The sequence below is a fragment of the Natator depressus genome, chromosome 8 (genome assembly GCF_965152275.1).
Source record: "Natator depressus isolate rNatDep1 chromosome 8, rNatDep2.hap1, whole genome shotgun sequence".
NCBI lineage: Eukaryota > Metazoa > Chordata > Testudines > Cheloniidae > Natator > Natator depressus.
In genome coordinates, this window is record NC_134241.1 from 50007639 (window position 1) to 50023166 (window position 15528).

A 15528-nucleotide genomic window follows, 5' to 3' on the forward strand; every position below is an offset into this window, starting at 1 on the left:
CTTTGGGGCATTCCCCAGGACCATAATTAGAGAGCAGCCCTTGCACTTCCTTGAGTATGGTGAGTATAATTCACACCATTTATTACATTGGCTGTGCAAGGGGGGTGAACGCTCCTTTCTTCCTTCACACACACACACACACTGTGCAGCCACGTAAGGGTAGGCTGAATCTGGCTCTTGGTTAGTTAATATTTATAAAGTGCTTTAGGTCCCAGTCCAGCACAGCTCTTAAACACATGCTTAACTTTAAGGGCTTCACTGGGAATATTTAAGTGCTGAAAGCAAAGGACGTGCATAAATGCTTCGCTAGATCAGGGCCTTAAAGAAAAAAAAATGCTAAGAATCATTATTATGTGTTATAAACTCAGTGCACTGTCATGCAACAATGTAAATATGGAGAATTTCAGCACCCAAGCATCAGGAAAATTCAAAATGAACATTCCCAGTGCACAATTATCTTGGTCAAATTACAACAGCATATGTCCCACCGTGGTTTGGATTACTGTTTAGGCTACTGCATTACACCTTACAAGATATATTCTATGTACCCATGTCACAGTAGCTGTGGGAACATTTGACCAATACTTTCAAGCATTGGCGTCTAAAGTTAGACACCTAAACCCGTACTTAGGCACCCAAATAAGCAGGCTGACTTAGAAAGGTGTTGAGCTTCTGCAGCAGCCATTGGCTTCCAGGGGATCTGGGGCTGCTCAGTTTCTCTGGAAAACAAGCTACTATTTAGAGTCCAGATTTTTAAAAGGTATTTAGGTGAAATCCGTGGATGTTAGGCACCTAAATACTTCTGAGGAGCTGGGCATAGTTGCCTAACCTATCTTTAGGAGGCCAAGTTACATCCATTAATATTTGAATTTCCTGACTCTGGGCATTTAAATACTGAACTTTAATGTTACTATTTTGTTCCCTGTGGAATGGCCTTGCTTTTATTTTAAGTAAAAATGAAGCGTATGAATGGTGTCACAGTGAAGCAAAGCACAGACGACTTGAAATTCCATATTGCTCATGCGCTCTCCAGTATTTCTTGCCTCTGATCAGACCAGAAGCCCTAAAAGGACAGGCTCTATCCCGTGCTATCTCAGCACTTCCGCCTCCTAGGTGAAATTCACTCCTGCAGAAGTCCAGCATGATGCCCACCATCATGGTTGTACCTGGGGATTGAACCAGGGACCTCCAGAGCAAAGCATAAGCTAAAAAAAGCCCTGCAGCTAGAAGCTGTAGAAGATCCTATTCTCTGTGGATCAGGTGCAGAAGGGAACATACACACCAAACAGTCGGTTACACAAGAAAAGGTCTATGCACCAGACCACTTAAGCTCTGAGGGGTGGATGAGCTTCATGCTGGCTGACTGCGAGTGGGAATTTCATCCCCTTTACATGACAGAACCCAGAATGGCAGAGACCTCACCAAAAGGTTTCTTTCAGCTTGGGGCAAAGATTTTGCCTGGCTACTCTAGCCCAATCCGTTTGCAGCCTGCTGCTCTTAAAAAGCCAGCTTTTGTGCTAACGGATACCCTGCGTGCAGCATCACTGGACTACGTGGGACTGCACAGGGGACAGAGCAGGGCAGCGTACGGTCCAAAGACTAGAGTCCGTTGGGACAGCCTCCTGCTCTTAAAGAGCCACACACCTTTAAAACACAGATGAAAGAACGCTGAATTTTTAAGACCCGACCCCAAGGAAGCTGATGACTCCCTATGCAGGGGCTGCATCTGCTGTGACAGATGGTTGTGAACACATGGAACACTGATTCTGGAGCAAGCACAGACTCCCAGCAGGGGAGCAAGTGGATATTACAGAAGACGACACAGACTGTGCGCAGGTACATGATGGCCAGAGGGAAGAGACTGTCCCAGCTTCTGCAATGACTCAAGCCCGTGCAGCCCTGCTGGTGTGGTGCTGGGTGGACAGCAGTGCCAAATGTGTCCTATGGCCCAGAAAGGAAGGATCATGTGGCTGAGACACTGTACTGCAACTCAGGAGACTGACTCTGCCGCAGACTCTCCGTGCAACCTTGAAACTGTGAAACGGGGAGATCAGGCTTCTTTTCTCAGATCTATTTAAACAGTAAGCCTGGTGGGGTCAGGACTGGCTCCCATTATGTGTTTGTACAGCTCCTGGCACAATGGGGCCCTGATCTTGATTAGGACCTCTAGTGCCATGGTAAGACAAAATCATCATAGAAGGAAGGTGAATTCTGCCCACAGATACTCCTGACTGCAGCAGCTCAAGTGGACAGGAGAGAAGAATGTGGTTCGGTGTTTGGAATGGGTTAATAAGCAGGCTGTGGGTAGCACAGGTGATCAGAGAGCAACACTGCAGGTGGCAGGACTGATACTGGAAAACGGAGACCTTCGTCTCTACACCACAGATTCAAGCCCACTCCTGGTCAGCAGGCACCAGAAATCCACGCTAGCTGATGGCTCTTCAGCTGCCTACACGAAACAAGCTGATGGTTACAATCCAGTTCCTAGCATGCCAGTGCTCAGCTGGCTCTACCTGGGCCCCTCTCAGAGAGGCCGAGGCATGGAGGCTGCACTGCCATCCGCCCTGGCCGGGAGCGAGTCACAGTGCTGGAGAACTAATGCTTCCACTGTCCATCTGTTCCATGGCTAAATCTGCAGGGGAACCAGTTTGGCAGCTTGCCCCAGCACTACATCTACTCCGAACTGAAGGAAGAGATGTGGCTGGATGGAGTGATCCTGGAACACACCCAGAGCAGATAGCTCAGCTGCTCTCCATCGTAGTACTATGTGCCCTCTCGCTTACATATCCACACTACACTCACATAAAATGAACGCTGGAAGGAAACAGGAGGGGAAAGCGTTCAGCTGCTGCCAATGGGCCCAGTGCCGCTGAAGTCAGCATAATGCCGTTTACACTGATCTGGCCCATGATAACATTCCTGCCAAAACATACAGTTCAGTGAGCAAGGAGATGCAGATCACCTCACGTTACAGATGAAAAACTAGAGTCACTCAAGTTACCCCAGTGTAAATCTGCAGCAAGTCTGCTGGAGATGGTAGCGATACTCCAGATTTACACCCACATCTGGAGCCTGAGATCTGAGTTTGGCCTCTAATTGCTGTAAAATGCTGTTCCATTTCGATCTGACAAGGAAAGGAAGGCAGTGACCTGTAAATCAGATGACACCCAACATGGAAAACGAAGGCAGAGAAGCCATGTTTGAGAACGAAGCCAGCCGAGGCACAAGGGGAAAGGAGACACATTCCAGTAATCCCACCAGGATTGATCATTTCACTAGAGGGAAAAGCAAGGAACAGAGGCAATTGCAGGGACAGCAGGGAGGCCTGCTTCCCCGAGACAACGCTGGAAGCTGCAAAGCCAGGTGAGCTTAGCTTTTTATGGGCAGAGATCCGACAGAGTAGTGCCATGGGGCAGCATGCGTGCTTGGGCCACACAGCGTGCAGTAAGACAGAGGATTTTAAAAAAAAGACAATGACCCTATTGAATATTGATGCTCAGTAATGACGACAGACTCCCAAGCTCATTACATGCAGGCAAAACGTGATTGGGGGGGAGGGGGTTGATGTTTTCACTGCAATGAAGGTGGAAGGATGGCGTCCCTCACCAGGGGAGAGCACTTTCCCAAAACCAGTGGCAAGAATAAACACCTTGGTGCACCTACAGCCTGGGCAACACTTAAAAACTTAGGTCAAGACAGCTATGGCACTCAGAGGTGTGAAAAGTCCTTAGCCCAGAGCAATGTAGCCATGCCAGCCTAACCCAGGTGTAGCCATTGGCAGATGCAGAGAGAGGGGGGCAGGAACGAGTACCACCGCAGCAGGATCACAGCCATGAGCCAGGGAGCAGCGACCCGGCAGAGGAGCAAACTCCAGCTCATGCCCAGACAAAGCACCCACCGCTAGCACCCAACCAGGGTCAGGGCCCTGCTCCTCTTTGGATCCAGTTTAAATATTCGGTAACCTCATCTCAGGGACTGCGTTCTCCACCTATGACCCTATTCTTAGTCCAGCCCAGCAGGATGGACTATATGACCTCTTGAGGTCCCTTCCAGCCCTACCATTCTACAATTACACTCTGACATCTGCACCGAGCACAGCGTTGGTTCCATGCTGCGGGTCTCGGTACAGGCAGCCACAGATGCCCTGGGTTCCCCTGTGCAGCGGTAGTTTGGTCAGTATCCCCGTGTCCCTGCAATGGCATTGTGCCTGCTGGTGGACAGTAAACGACGCGTGCTGGTTATTTCACCCCATTTTTGCGGGTGGGACCACTGCATCTATGCTGCACTTCCACCGCGTCCACACCCAAATTCTTCCCCGTCCTTTAGACATCCTGAGATCAGAGCTCTGCGTGGCCAAGTTACAGTTATAGGTGTAAGGAAACGGAGGAGGATCGAGGGCAAGCTATAGCCCCTGAGTGAGGGTTGCCATTCAATCCTTATCTCACCCTGCTGATCAGTGCTGCAGTTCTTATATTTCTCCGGGGGAGGGGAGGGGGAGCAAGAAAATAGCGTGCCGAGTTTCAAAGTGTTACATGGGGCTTTAGCCATACAACTGCCATTATGTGGCATGAAAAACTCACCTGGGGAATGCATGGATTTCCCTCAGATTGCAGTTACCCCTGGGTCTGTGCCATCTCAGCCACTCCTTCACAAGCACTTTGGGGAAGGGGATGGAAAGAAGGGATCCCTTGCAGTTAATCATCAGTTAGGGGGTGGAGGGGAAGGAAAATCAGGGATCTAATTTAAATATGCAAATCACCGAACTCTTTTCTGACCTGGGCCACCAAGACCCAGCAAAGTCTCCAGGTCCGTGCCAAACATGTTAGCCACAAAACAAACAGGCTAAATGGACTATGTTGCTGGCACAGGATGCTTATCACACAGGCCACCAGCCTATAACGACTGAGTCTGCCCCTGTGCAGCCAATCTTTGGACCGGCTGGTAAATCCAGGGGGCCCATCTGAACCCGGAGAGATCAGCGAGCAGGAGCCTGTGCTGCTGGTGATGGAAGTTACCCTGGCCTCCCCGCCAACCCTGCCTACCGGTTTCTGGATCACACTGGTGTTCACACGGGTCAAGAAGCCTTCGGGCACAGAGGTCCAGTGCCCAGGGCCCGCTGGAGTTCTGTTGGGAGAACAGGATGACCTGGGCAGGGTTTAGCCAGTCACTGGCATCCAGCTGGCTGCCCTCCAGCAGGATAAAGCGGCTCCCTGCAAGAGAAACACCGGTTGGGAAGCCTGCGACACAGAACTCCCCGCAAACTAGTTTCAGACCCCAAGCTTCCCGCAAGCCAGTTATAGGCACCCCACAGGCCAGTTTCAATTATAACTGGAATAGCCCTTCCCCACACATGCAGCTCTGTGCTCGGAGGATGATGTCCCAAAACAGGGGCTCCCCTGGCCTGACCCTTCCCCCTGTGGTGACCCATGATTTCGGACACGGTTCCCAAAGAGCAGGCTCTCCTCGGCCATCAGCTTCACGATGAGTCCTGAAGGTTACCAACCCTCCAGGATTGTCATGGAGTCTCCAAGAATTAATCTTTAATTTAAAGATTAATCTTTATGTAATATGATGAAATCTCCAGGAATTCATCCAACCAAAGTTGGCAACCCTAGTCCTGACGTGATGACATTCGGCAGCATGACGTACCGTCCACCCGTCGTGACACCAAGGGTGGGCAGCTCCATACCCAGCCAGATTGGCATTTCCCCTGGCCAACTCCCCCTGCCTGAGGGTCAGAGGGCAGAGCTGTGCGGGCGGAGGTGGGGGGGGCGTGCTCACCGTCGGCAATGAGGTGCTCCGGGACGTGCAGGGTGATCTTGACGATGAGCGGGCAGCTCATGTGGGACGAGCACACCAGGCTGATCACGCAGCTGGTGACGCTGATCAGGGTCAGCGTGGTCTTGTTGACGGGACTTCTCGGCGAGCCAACTGGAACAGCAGCGAACAAAGAGACTGACGGCAGAGACATCAGAGCCACAGCACCAGCCGCCACCTCTAGAACACAATCCAAGGAGCTCCCTAGCTCCCCCACTCCCACCTCCTGATCAAACAGAGCAGAGAATACCAGAAGGGTTCATCTTCCCAAGGAAACCCTCACCTCTCAACCACCCTCACCACTTAGAGGATCAAAGGGATCACAACCCAGAGAGTTTGCGTTAGTCCCTGTCTTGTTTGGGGTGATGGGGGAGGGCAGCTTTGCTGATATCAAAGTGCTGTGCCCTGGAACTGCTTCCACAAGCAGCCAAGTTTTTGGTTATTGGCCCATACACGTGCAGACTCAAGTTCCCACAGGTAATGAGGCACTCCGTGGAGTGCCTCGAAGGCTGGTCGATCTGTACCTATCTCAAACATCCGCTCAGAAGCGGCAGCCTCTGTCCGCCCCCGCAGTGTCAGGCATCCTGCAGTTTCTGACCTATCATCTCTCTGACAGTTGGCACAATGCCCTGGCAGGGGAAGAGGCAACTCTGGGCCGCGAGAACACTAGCACTATCAAACCTGAAGCTTTAACAGCCTGAGGCTTCACAGTTCTCAGAATCTTTCAGAGCTGTGTGAGCGGTCCTAAGGGCTGCAGGCACATAGGGCTCAAAAGATGCCGTTTTACTAAGAGTCACAGGACCCATGTGGCTAGAGGAACCAGCTGGTTTGGCATCACAATACAGAATGAGGTCTTAGGTGTATATAGCGCCTCTCACCCCAACGTACTTCACAAACTACACCATAGACCATTATTTCATCCCTGAAATGCAGTCACTTCGGGGAGGCAGCACAGCAGGAAGGTGGACAACCAGCACACTGCCCTACAGTGAGGGGAGCAGATGTTTTGGGAGATCAGTCTTTCCCTCCCACACACTTTCTTCTGAAAAACACACTGGTCCAAATTCTGCTCTGATCCTCCTGACCGGAAATCCAGAGCAACTCCCGTGAGGTCATTCAATGGAGCCACTTTGGATTTATACACTTCAAAGAGGAGACTTTGGCCCATTATGTTTTTATGGAGGATCATTCTTCACTTCGTCAGCTGTCTGTATGTTATTGCACATGTAACAGTTCAGGTCCTTTCACAACACTGTTGTGTGCATCAATGCATTCTAAAAGACCACTGTAAATGGCTTCTTTTTGCAGCAGGTCAGAGATACATGGCTGAGTATTCAGTAAAAAGAAGAGAAGTAGAGTATTCCATTGGTTTTTCTTGCTGGTAATTTTCTTGGATTCAGTTCGCCATGAATAGGCGCCACGAGATCTTTAACATCCAAGGCTTTTAATCTCTCATCTGAAGGACTCATGCTCTGAGAAAACTTGTGCTGAGTTCACCTGTCTCAGAAAGGTGAAAGACTGAGGCAGCCTGTGTGGGGCCCCTTATCAAAGGGACCTGCCTCAAATGATTCCTGCTCTGAATTTGACCTGCTGCATCTTTAAATTGCTACAATCTGGTGGTGAATACGGTGAAGCTGACCAGGCACATGCCAGGGTATGCTAGTGGCCTCCACGCCCATCACCAAGGTGTCTTATGGAAGTTTTAGTCTAGAACTTTTCTGAGGGGGAAAGAGAAATCAGTTAATTAACAGAGCCTAGACGGGGATTTGCTTGCAATGGAAGTGAAGACTTAGGCTCATCCAGTGAGTGGACTGAAAGGCTGTGTGCTCATTTCACAAGTTCAGTTGTCCCAAGAAGAAAATAAAAGAAGAGGAAAATGCCATGACTTTAGAAACAGTCAGAGATATTTGCCTGTGTATTCAGTGAAAGGAAGATAAGGAGAAAATACGCATCAATAAACAGCACTCCTGCATTCCCAGACTTCAGCACATTCTCTCATCAGGAAGCTCTGGAGACCCGAAAGGAGTCTCAACCCAAAACTTGTGAATCTCGCCCATCCCCGTCCTGGCTTGTGAAACAGTCAGAAGCAAACGGCACCGGTCCTGACTGAAACCGCCAATGCCTCATGCAGAAAAGGAATTTTCCCTTCCTCCTTCAAACGTGCAGTAGCCCGACCAATCCACCCTGGACACTTTAGTCCAAGTCAGCTACTACCCAGCATCAGACCTCCTGTTCCTGAGCTAGCTCATAGAGAAGGTAGCAGAAGGCTGACTACTAGGTAATCTAATCTTCTAGACCCCGCACAATCTGGATTCAGGCCAGGACATGGAACTGAAGCCACTTTAGCAGCACTGATGGAAAATCTCCTGCTGTCAATGGAGAGAGGGCAGACATCCATTCTCATCCTCCTGGGACCTCTCCACAGCATTTGACATGTGGACCACGAGATTCTGCTGTCCTGCCTGAGAGGTGTGGCAGGGTTCCAGAGTAATGCACTAGGATGCTCTGGGTCCTTCCTGGAGGGAGGCACCCAGCGAGACATGATGGGGAACTGCACCTTGTGATACTTCTAAGCCTGAGCCTGTTTAAACCTGGGGTGTCACCCCCTAAGCCAGAAAGTGAGATGAGTCATTAGAGACAACTACCTGCAGGTCCTGGGATAGGCTCCATTCCATTCAACAAGGGTTCAGCCAATCCACAAGCAAGGACCCACCCAGGTGACCCCAAGGCAGGTATACAAGCTCCTAAAGGAAGCAGGCTCTCCAGTCTGCTTGACGTCACTACCTGGCCAGAAGCATTCCCACCGCTGGTAGTTTCAACAGACTGTCCCTGCTTCAGCGCTTGGCTCCTACTCTACCCATGCCTGTTTCCATGCCCCTACTCCAGCCTGCTTCTGCTCCTACCTCAGACGGCTGCCCGAAGACGCTGGCATGCCTCCACCACCAGACTGCTCGCTTGTGAAGTTCCACCAGGACCTCTGGACCTTTACATGCAACCACTAGGTGAACTGGTCAGATGACATGGACGCACGTGCCGGCAATATGCAGATGACTCACAGCTCTACTTACCCTTCGCCACACATGACCACACTGCTGCCACCAATATGGCCCAGTGCTTGGATGAGATCAGCTCGTAGGTGAAGAACAGCTGGCTGAAGATGCACCCGAGCAAGCCAGAAGTGGGAAGAGGAGAGCATTATGAAGAGTTCACAGCCACGGTGCTGTCTCCTTTAGTTCAAGGTACACATCCACAATTGATCAGTTCAGTCCCTAGAGTTGGAGAGCTCCTGGATTCCTCGCTGATGCTAAGCAATCACACAGCAGCATCCATGAATAATGCTTCCTCCATTTCCAGTTGGCTAGGAGACTCCATCCCATCCTGGCAGACAATGACATGCTATTCACACCCTCATTACCTCTTGGCATGACTACAGCACTGTGATATACTTGGGCATGAAGCCTGCGGCACTTTAACGAAGCTCCACCTAGTAAAGACAACGTAGCGCATCTCCTCATCTTCAGAAACACAAGCTACCACGAGCACATCAAAGCTGTCCTCTACTCTCTACACTGGTTTACCAGAAAATAGGAAGTCAAGCTCAAGGTCCCTGTCCTTATCTCCAAGGGACTCCATGATCTGGGCACAGGACAGCTAAAGCTCAGGGATGCAGACTGTGGTCTACAACTCTATTCCTCAGGCACGCCGGAAGGCCCTACAAGAAGGGTAAAGCATGTCTGTGTAGCAGACAGAAGAGTCTTGGGCGCCAGTCTGAGACTGCAGAATGAACCGCCCCAGGAACTATGGACCATCACAAACCTCCCCACCTTCCACTTCAAGTCTTTGCCTGCCTTCTCTAGGACAAACACGGAGAAACGTGTATAAAAAACCCCCAAAAGCAACCACCTCACCAAACCAAAGAGTGTCCGCTGCACACCTCTCCCACTGGGGAGGGGATGAGAGAACAAACACCACATGACAGATGTTAGTCACTGTTGGATGCAGTCTAAGAACCGACACAATAGAATAAAAGTTCAGGTGTCCCGAGGAGAGAACAGCAGGCCAAGCTGTGAGCATCACTGCCGAGGCTATAAAGGGTGCATTGGGGGGTGCGGAAGAGAATCTACAGTTCCCAAGAAAGAAGCTGATGGTAAGAGAAAACTAGTCCATCATTTTAGCTAGGGACAATGTTATTGGTTAACAATACAGCCTCGTTTTACTTTGATATAGAAGGGTTGGTTTTTATAATCATTTCTCTTCCTTCTTTTAAGTCGGGCACAGCTGCCTTCTCTATGTTTGTATACAGCCCATCGCTGGTGAGGTACAGTGTATTTATAGAATCTTTCCATCTGGTTTCCCCTTTGTGCGGGAGACGGCTTTATTAAAATAATAGCAGTAAGACACCGAACAGGGAGGCACAGGGGCTAACAAGCCAGGCTTTGAAGCCCGTTACTCATTAATATACAACAAATCCTGGGAGATGCCAGCAGCAAAATTTGAATCTATTTCATCCTCAGTTGCAAAGATCTCCCAAACAGCTCCATGCGGCCAGCGGACTGGCTAGGGACTAGAAATCAGCACTTCCTGATTCTAGTTTGAGTTTCAGTTCTGACCGCCATCACACCAACTATTCAATGGAAAATCATGCCCATAGCCAGTGTTCATGTAGAACCTACAACGTTGCACTTTTGCGGCACGCAGCCATTTGAGGAAGCCTGATGAGACAAAACAGAACTCGGACGTCCCCACAAAGAGGATGCCCTCCCAGTCTGGGTTACATATCTGGAAGGAGATGGAACTATAAGACTACTGGAATAGGGGTATTGCAACCAGACAGCTGGACTGACGGCCTAATCCTGGCCCCGAAGAAGTCAATAAGAGCTTTGCTAGTGACTTCAAAGGGATCAGGGTTTGTCCCTGAGCACTTACCTAACTCTCCATCTCTTCTCATCTTCACATTGGATATAGTCCTGCTATTGGAAAACACCCGTAGATACAACCCGGGTCCAGCCCCTGCAGGAACATCTGCTTTCGATTCCCAACCTCCATTCTCCCCCCACCTACACACCCGCCCACCCACATGCATACCTCTGCTGCGCCGCCTGCTCCGGGATGGGTCAGTATAAAACGTCAGCTGGGGGTCGTTGTCAGCCTCTGTCCCAGAATCTCCTTCAGGGTTCAGAAATGCTGAGCCAGCTACAGTTAACAGATGACAGAATCACTTCCAACAATCGCACTTTTTCCCCGACCTCTGCCCCCATCATAGCCACCTGCCGTCTCTCATTGCTGTTGTTACTTGCACTGCCAGAAGTGCCAGAGATCAAGGCCTTGTTGCACCAGGTGCTGTACAAATGCACACTAGGAGGCAGCTCTTGCCCTGAGGAGCTTACCATCTAAATAGACAAGGGGTGGGAGGGGAAACAGAGGCACAGACACCTGCCCAGGTGACCCAACCTCAGGATCTTTTGAGCTCTGCCCACTGCTATCACCAATGCTGGCTCTTAAGTGGTCAGAGGGTGTTGCTATGGGGAACACAAAGTGCTCCCTTCTCCCACAGAGGAAAATCATGAACTCTGCCTTGGGGACCTGCCCTGTTTGCAGTCCTCTGTTGTAGATGGACAATGCTGGTATTTGTACTGGTGGAGCCTACTGCTGCTGGAAACTGGGGGACTGTGGCTTTGCCTGCACGCGCCAGATGGGGTGGGAAGGCAAAATCCCCGATGCAGACAAGGCCTGAGCTCCACCAGTGAACAGAACTCCCCACTGCCGCCCCCTGCCCCGGGGAGCTACAGGGTACCTCGCGCTTTGTTATTGATCCGCTTCCGCTGGCTACTGGAGGTATGAGACAACAGGGTAGCCTGCTGGTGGTTGGAGTCCACGGGGCTGGTAGCGATGATGTTATCCTTGTACTTGTTCATCAAGGACAGCTTGGCGTTGTCGCTTCCTGAGCAGGAAGAATTTAAGGCAAAAACTTTCAGAGAAAAGACAAAAAAAGGAGGGAGAGAGAAAGAGAGAATTCATTTCTCAAGATCCAATTCCTTTCCCAGCATCTGGGCGAGAGCACTAGCAAAACCTTGGATGGTGGCCCGGCCAGCGAAATTGACCAGGGTCCCTATGGGGGACAAGGGAACAGGGGCTGAAACAGGTTTCTTCCACTCCAAAGGTGCATGGGATGACAAAATTGGTTCAAACCAGGCTCTGGAGAGCCCTGTCCATTCCAAGCAGCAGCATGCCCACCTATTGCAGCTCCACCAGCCCTGCCAATGCATTGCTACCAGGGTGAGATCCAACAAGCAGGGAGAAACTCCTTATCTGGCCTGTAGCGTGGAGGAAGGGAAGTAATCACTTGGGAAGAGCCAGGGATGACAAGGAGGAAGGTTAAAACTCGCCCCATGAGATAAACTACCTCTTAGGCTGGGTGTTGGAGAAGCCCCAATTCATTCAGCGTCATCTTGAGGAGTCTGCAAATAGACAGGCATTCAGGCCCATCTGCACTACAGCAATAACTGAGTCAGGGGACCCTCCTTACAATATAGTTACCCCTGACCCAGTTAAAATACCATACAAGCTGTAGTGTAGATGAGACCTAACTGGGCCCCTCTCTGACCAGGCTAAGGGCTCGGGTTAAAATTTTCAAAGCTGCATAAGAGATTTCACTGCACAAACTGGGCAGGCAAATCCCTTAGGCAGCTTTGGAAATCTCATCCTTGGACTTCCCAGGAATACAGTTTAGATTCCACCTACACAACCTGTAGCCACTTTGCAACCTGATCAGGGGACAAGTATGTAGTCACTAGGTCTTGTGATCCAAGAGAAGCCCCATTTGCATCAAGGTGGTATTAACACTGAAGACTACTGATGACACTTTAAACATCGACGTTAACTATCTCACTGCTGATCATTTTTTAAATGGACCCAGTGGTCCTGGGACTGTGGCTGGAGCTTGGGGATGAGGACAGAGCTGGGACAGAATACCACCACATTTTTCCCTTTCCATCTGACCCCTTATTGAAACCTCTGTTCAGGGAGAGGGAAGGTGCGGGCACAGAGATTCTTGTACTGGAATAAAGGCTCTGCATTTCAGCACCACCTCTTATCTCTGCTATATCACATGCAGTGGAAGACGCGCTGCTAGATCTGGCTGCATGGAGGCCCCAAGCCGTGGCTACAAGAATACCCAGGGGAACATACTCACTGCCATCCCATGCTTAAGGGAACCCCAAATTAGGTTGTCCCACACGGCTCTGGGATCAAATCAAACTTGCACGGGGAAAGGGGTATTCTGTGTATATGTATTCCACTGTAGCCCAATGCCAGCAATACACACAGGGAGAGGACTTGGCTTCAATACTCAGCTGAGCCCACGCAAAGAGGAACAGCAAAGCACATGGAGGGTAAACCTTTCGACCCCCAACCTGGCGTGAGATCCATGCCAGACTTCTCATTGCAGCCCTGCAGCGAATCCAACGTCCTGGTGACCTGGCTGGCGAAGTCCTCGCCGCCGTTCATGCACTCGCGCTGCAGGTGGTGACGCAGGTCAGTGATGTCGTACTCATAGCCGTCCAGGATGGGGGTCTCACGGATGCTCAGCGTGCCGCTGGAGTTGTGGCCTTGCACACGGGCGTTGCGCAGGCTCTCCCGCCCGTGACCCCCAATCAGGACTGAGGGGATGTAGTGGATTTCGTTGGCCGCCTCCGCACTGGCACTCTTCTGGGGCTGCGGCACCCGGCGTCGCTTGCACCAACGCCGGCGGGTGTAGAGGATCATCACCAGGCACAGGATGGAGAGCAGCAGGGCAATCATCCCCCCCTAGGGAAGGGAACAGAAGCAGGGCTCAGAGCCACGGCGGGAGGCAGCAGAACTGCAGCCGGCCGCCAGGCGGCAGAGCTACATGGACAAGGAGATCAGCGGCTTCCATTCCAGCTGGATGGCCAGCGCGGCAGGGGACGCATGGCCTAGGGGGAGCAGCAAAGGGGACTGGACGACTTTCCCCTCTCACCCACTAGTGAGAAAGGGCTGAAAGTCACGCCCGCTGCTGACACTATAGTTTGGGGTCTTATCCACTTAAAAGGTCAGGTATAAAAAAAAAAAAAATCGAAGCCCCGGCTTTCTTACAAGCCCTGCGGCTGCCGGGAGCTGTCACGTTTCCAAACGCAGAGTAATGGTGCCTTAAAAATGCCAAATTCCTTCCCCAGCAGGCAGCCCTCCAACTACAAACACGGGCGCCAGGCTCGGGACTCTGCCCCACCAGGCTCTAGACGCTGTCCTGCTGTATGTTCCACTCAAGGTGCAGGGATGGAGCACAGGGAAATCCTACTATGCCACGCCCCGAAGCGACCTCAGCAGATCTCCTCTCGTTATCAGACTGGGATCTCCAAGCACTTTGCAAAGGGAGGGTAAAGCAGATGGGGAAAACTGAGCCTACCGGCACGGACAGTGCCCATTTAAAACATAGGCCAGTTCCTCAGATGGTCTAAATCATCATAGCTCCATTCAATCGGGCAATGACAATATACACCAGCTGAAGATCTGCTCTTGGGGCCAAAATCACACCTGGAATAAGCAGGAGCAGCATCCATTGGGAGTTCCCTTCAATGGTAATTGTGCCTTCTTAGGCCAGGGAAAACTGGGCTCTACATTTCCACAGAGACCCCACTGTTCCTGGCAGAGGCAACGGTCTGAATAATGCATGTGATAACAACAGCCGCTATTGTTTTAGTCCTTCAAACAAGCCTATGTAATGGAAACAGGACTGGAGAAGATGGAAGAGGCAGAGCACCGTCAGGAAATCAGTGGTGTGGGATATAGCTCCCTAATCAGTAACAATCGTACGCAGCAGTTCTACCGTGCAGCTCAGCTGGGCACTTTCCAGAGGTGGGTCTATCCACTGGAGAGCTGGGGAAAAGGCAGCAGGAAGAGGTGCAGCAACCTGCCTACGATCACACAGTGAGTCGATAGCAGAGACAGGGATAAAATCCAAGTCTCCTGACACCTGGTCTCCCGCTCTCACTACGAGGTAATATTTAGCACTGATCGCCTGCTTTCCAGACTGCATTTCAGAAAGGCTCAGGCTTGGCCTCATTCTGCTTCCACTGAAGCCAATGGTGAGGCAGGCCACGACGGAGCGCTTTACAAAATCCCACTTTATATAACTACTCAGAGTGGGGTACTTTGGTGCCCCAGAATATGGACCCAGATCTTACAGTCCAGTGTGACTGGAACAGTGGCCACCATCCGAGCACCTCCTTGTGGCCAGGGTGCCTCTGCAGCCCATTTTCCCTTTCCTCAGGGCTGCTTAAACACATGCCACACAGTCTCTCTCATCTGCTCACACCCCTTCTTAGCACCTGGTTTCTTATTAACACAATGTTCCATAAACCACAACAATAATCTTCCACCTAGCTTTAAGCTGGGCACACACCCTCCTCCCTGAGGTGCTGCCCCTTCCCATCGTCTGGGCAGCTGGAGGAGAAGCAGGGTCTGGCCTTTCGCCTTTGCCTTCTCCCAAAGGAAAAGCAAACCTTTCAGCTGGGACTTCTTACCCAGCCCCAACTCTCTTCCTCGGGGACCATGGCAGGAGACCCTCGCTCCCTCTCATTTCTGTCCGTAGTTCCCCTTCTAGCTCTGTCACCACTGAAATTCCCCCGACCCTTTATAGCCCTGGAGCCTGGCCCCGCCTTCTTACCTGGCTCAGGTGGGAGCACCAGCTCTGGC

General features: G+C 51.1%; 1 protein-coding gene across 2 annotated transcripts in view; it reads right to left on the bottom strand.

The window, feature by feature from the left end:
- Window positions 1-15528, bottom strand: part of ASTN1 (astrotactin 1) — a 182761-nt gene that overhangs the window by 86308 nt on the left and 80925 nt on the right. The window contains exons 3-7 of one of the 2 annotated variants that reach the window (XM_074960999.1): window positions 13230-13623; window positions 11612-11785; window positions 10903-11010; window positions 5782-5931; window positions 5043-5210 (exon numbers count right to left, since the gene is read on the bottom strand). In XM_074960999.1, coding sequence (XP_074817100.1) covers window positions 5043-5210; window positions 5782-5931; window positions 10903-11010; window positions 11612-11785; window positions 13230-13623 — 994 coding nt within the window. The remainder of the gene's footprint in view (window positions 1-5042; window positions 5211-5781; window positions 5932-10902; window positions 11011-11611; window positions 11786-13229; window positions 13624-15528) is intronic. The other variant, XM_074961000.1, reaches the window with a different exon arrangement.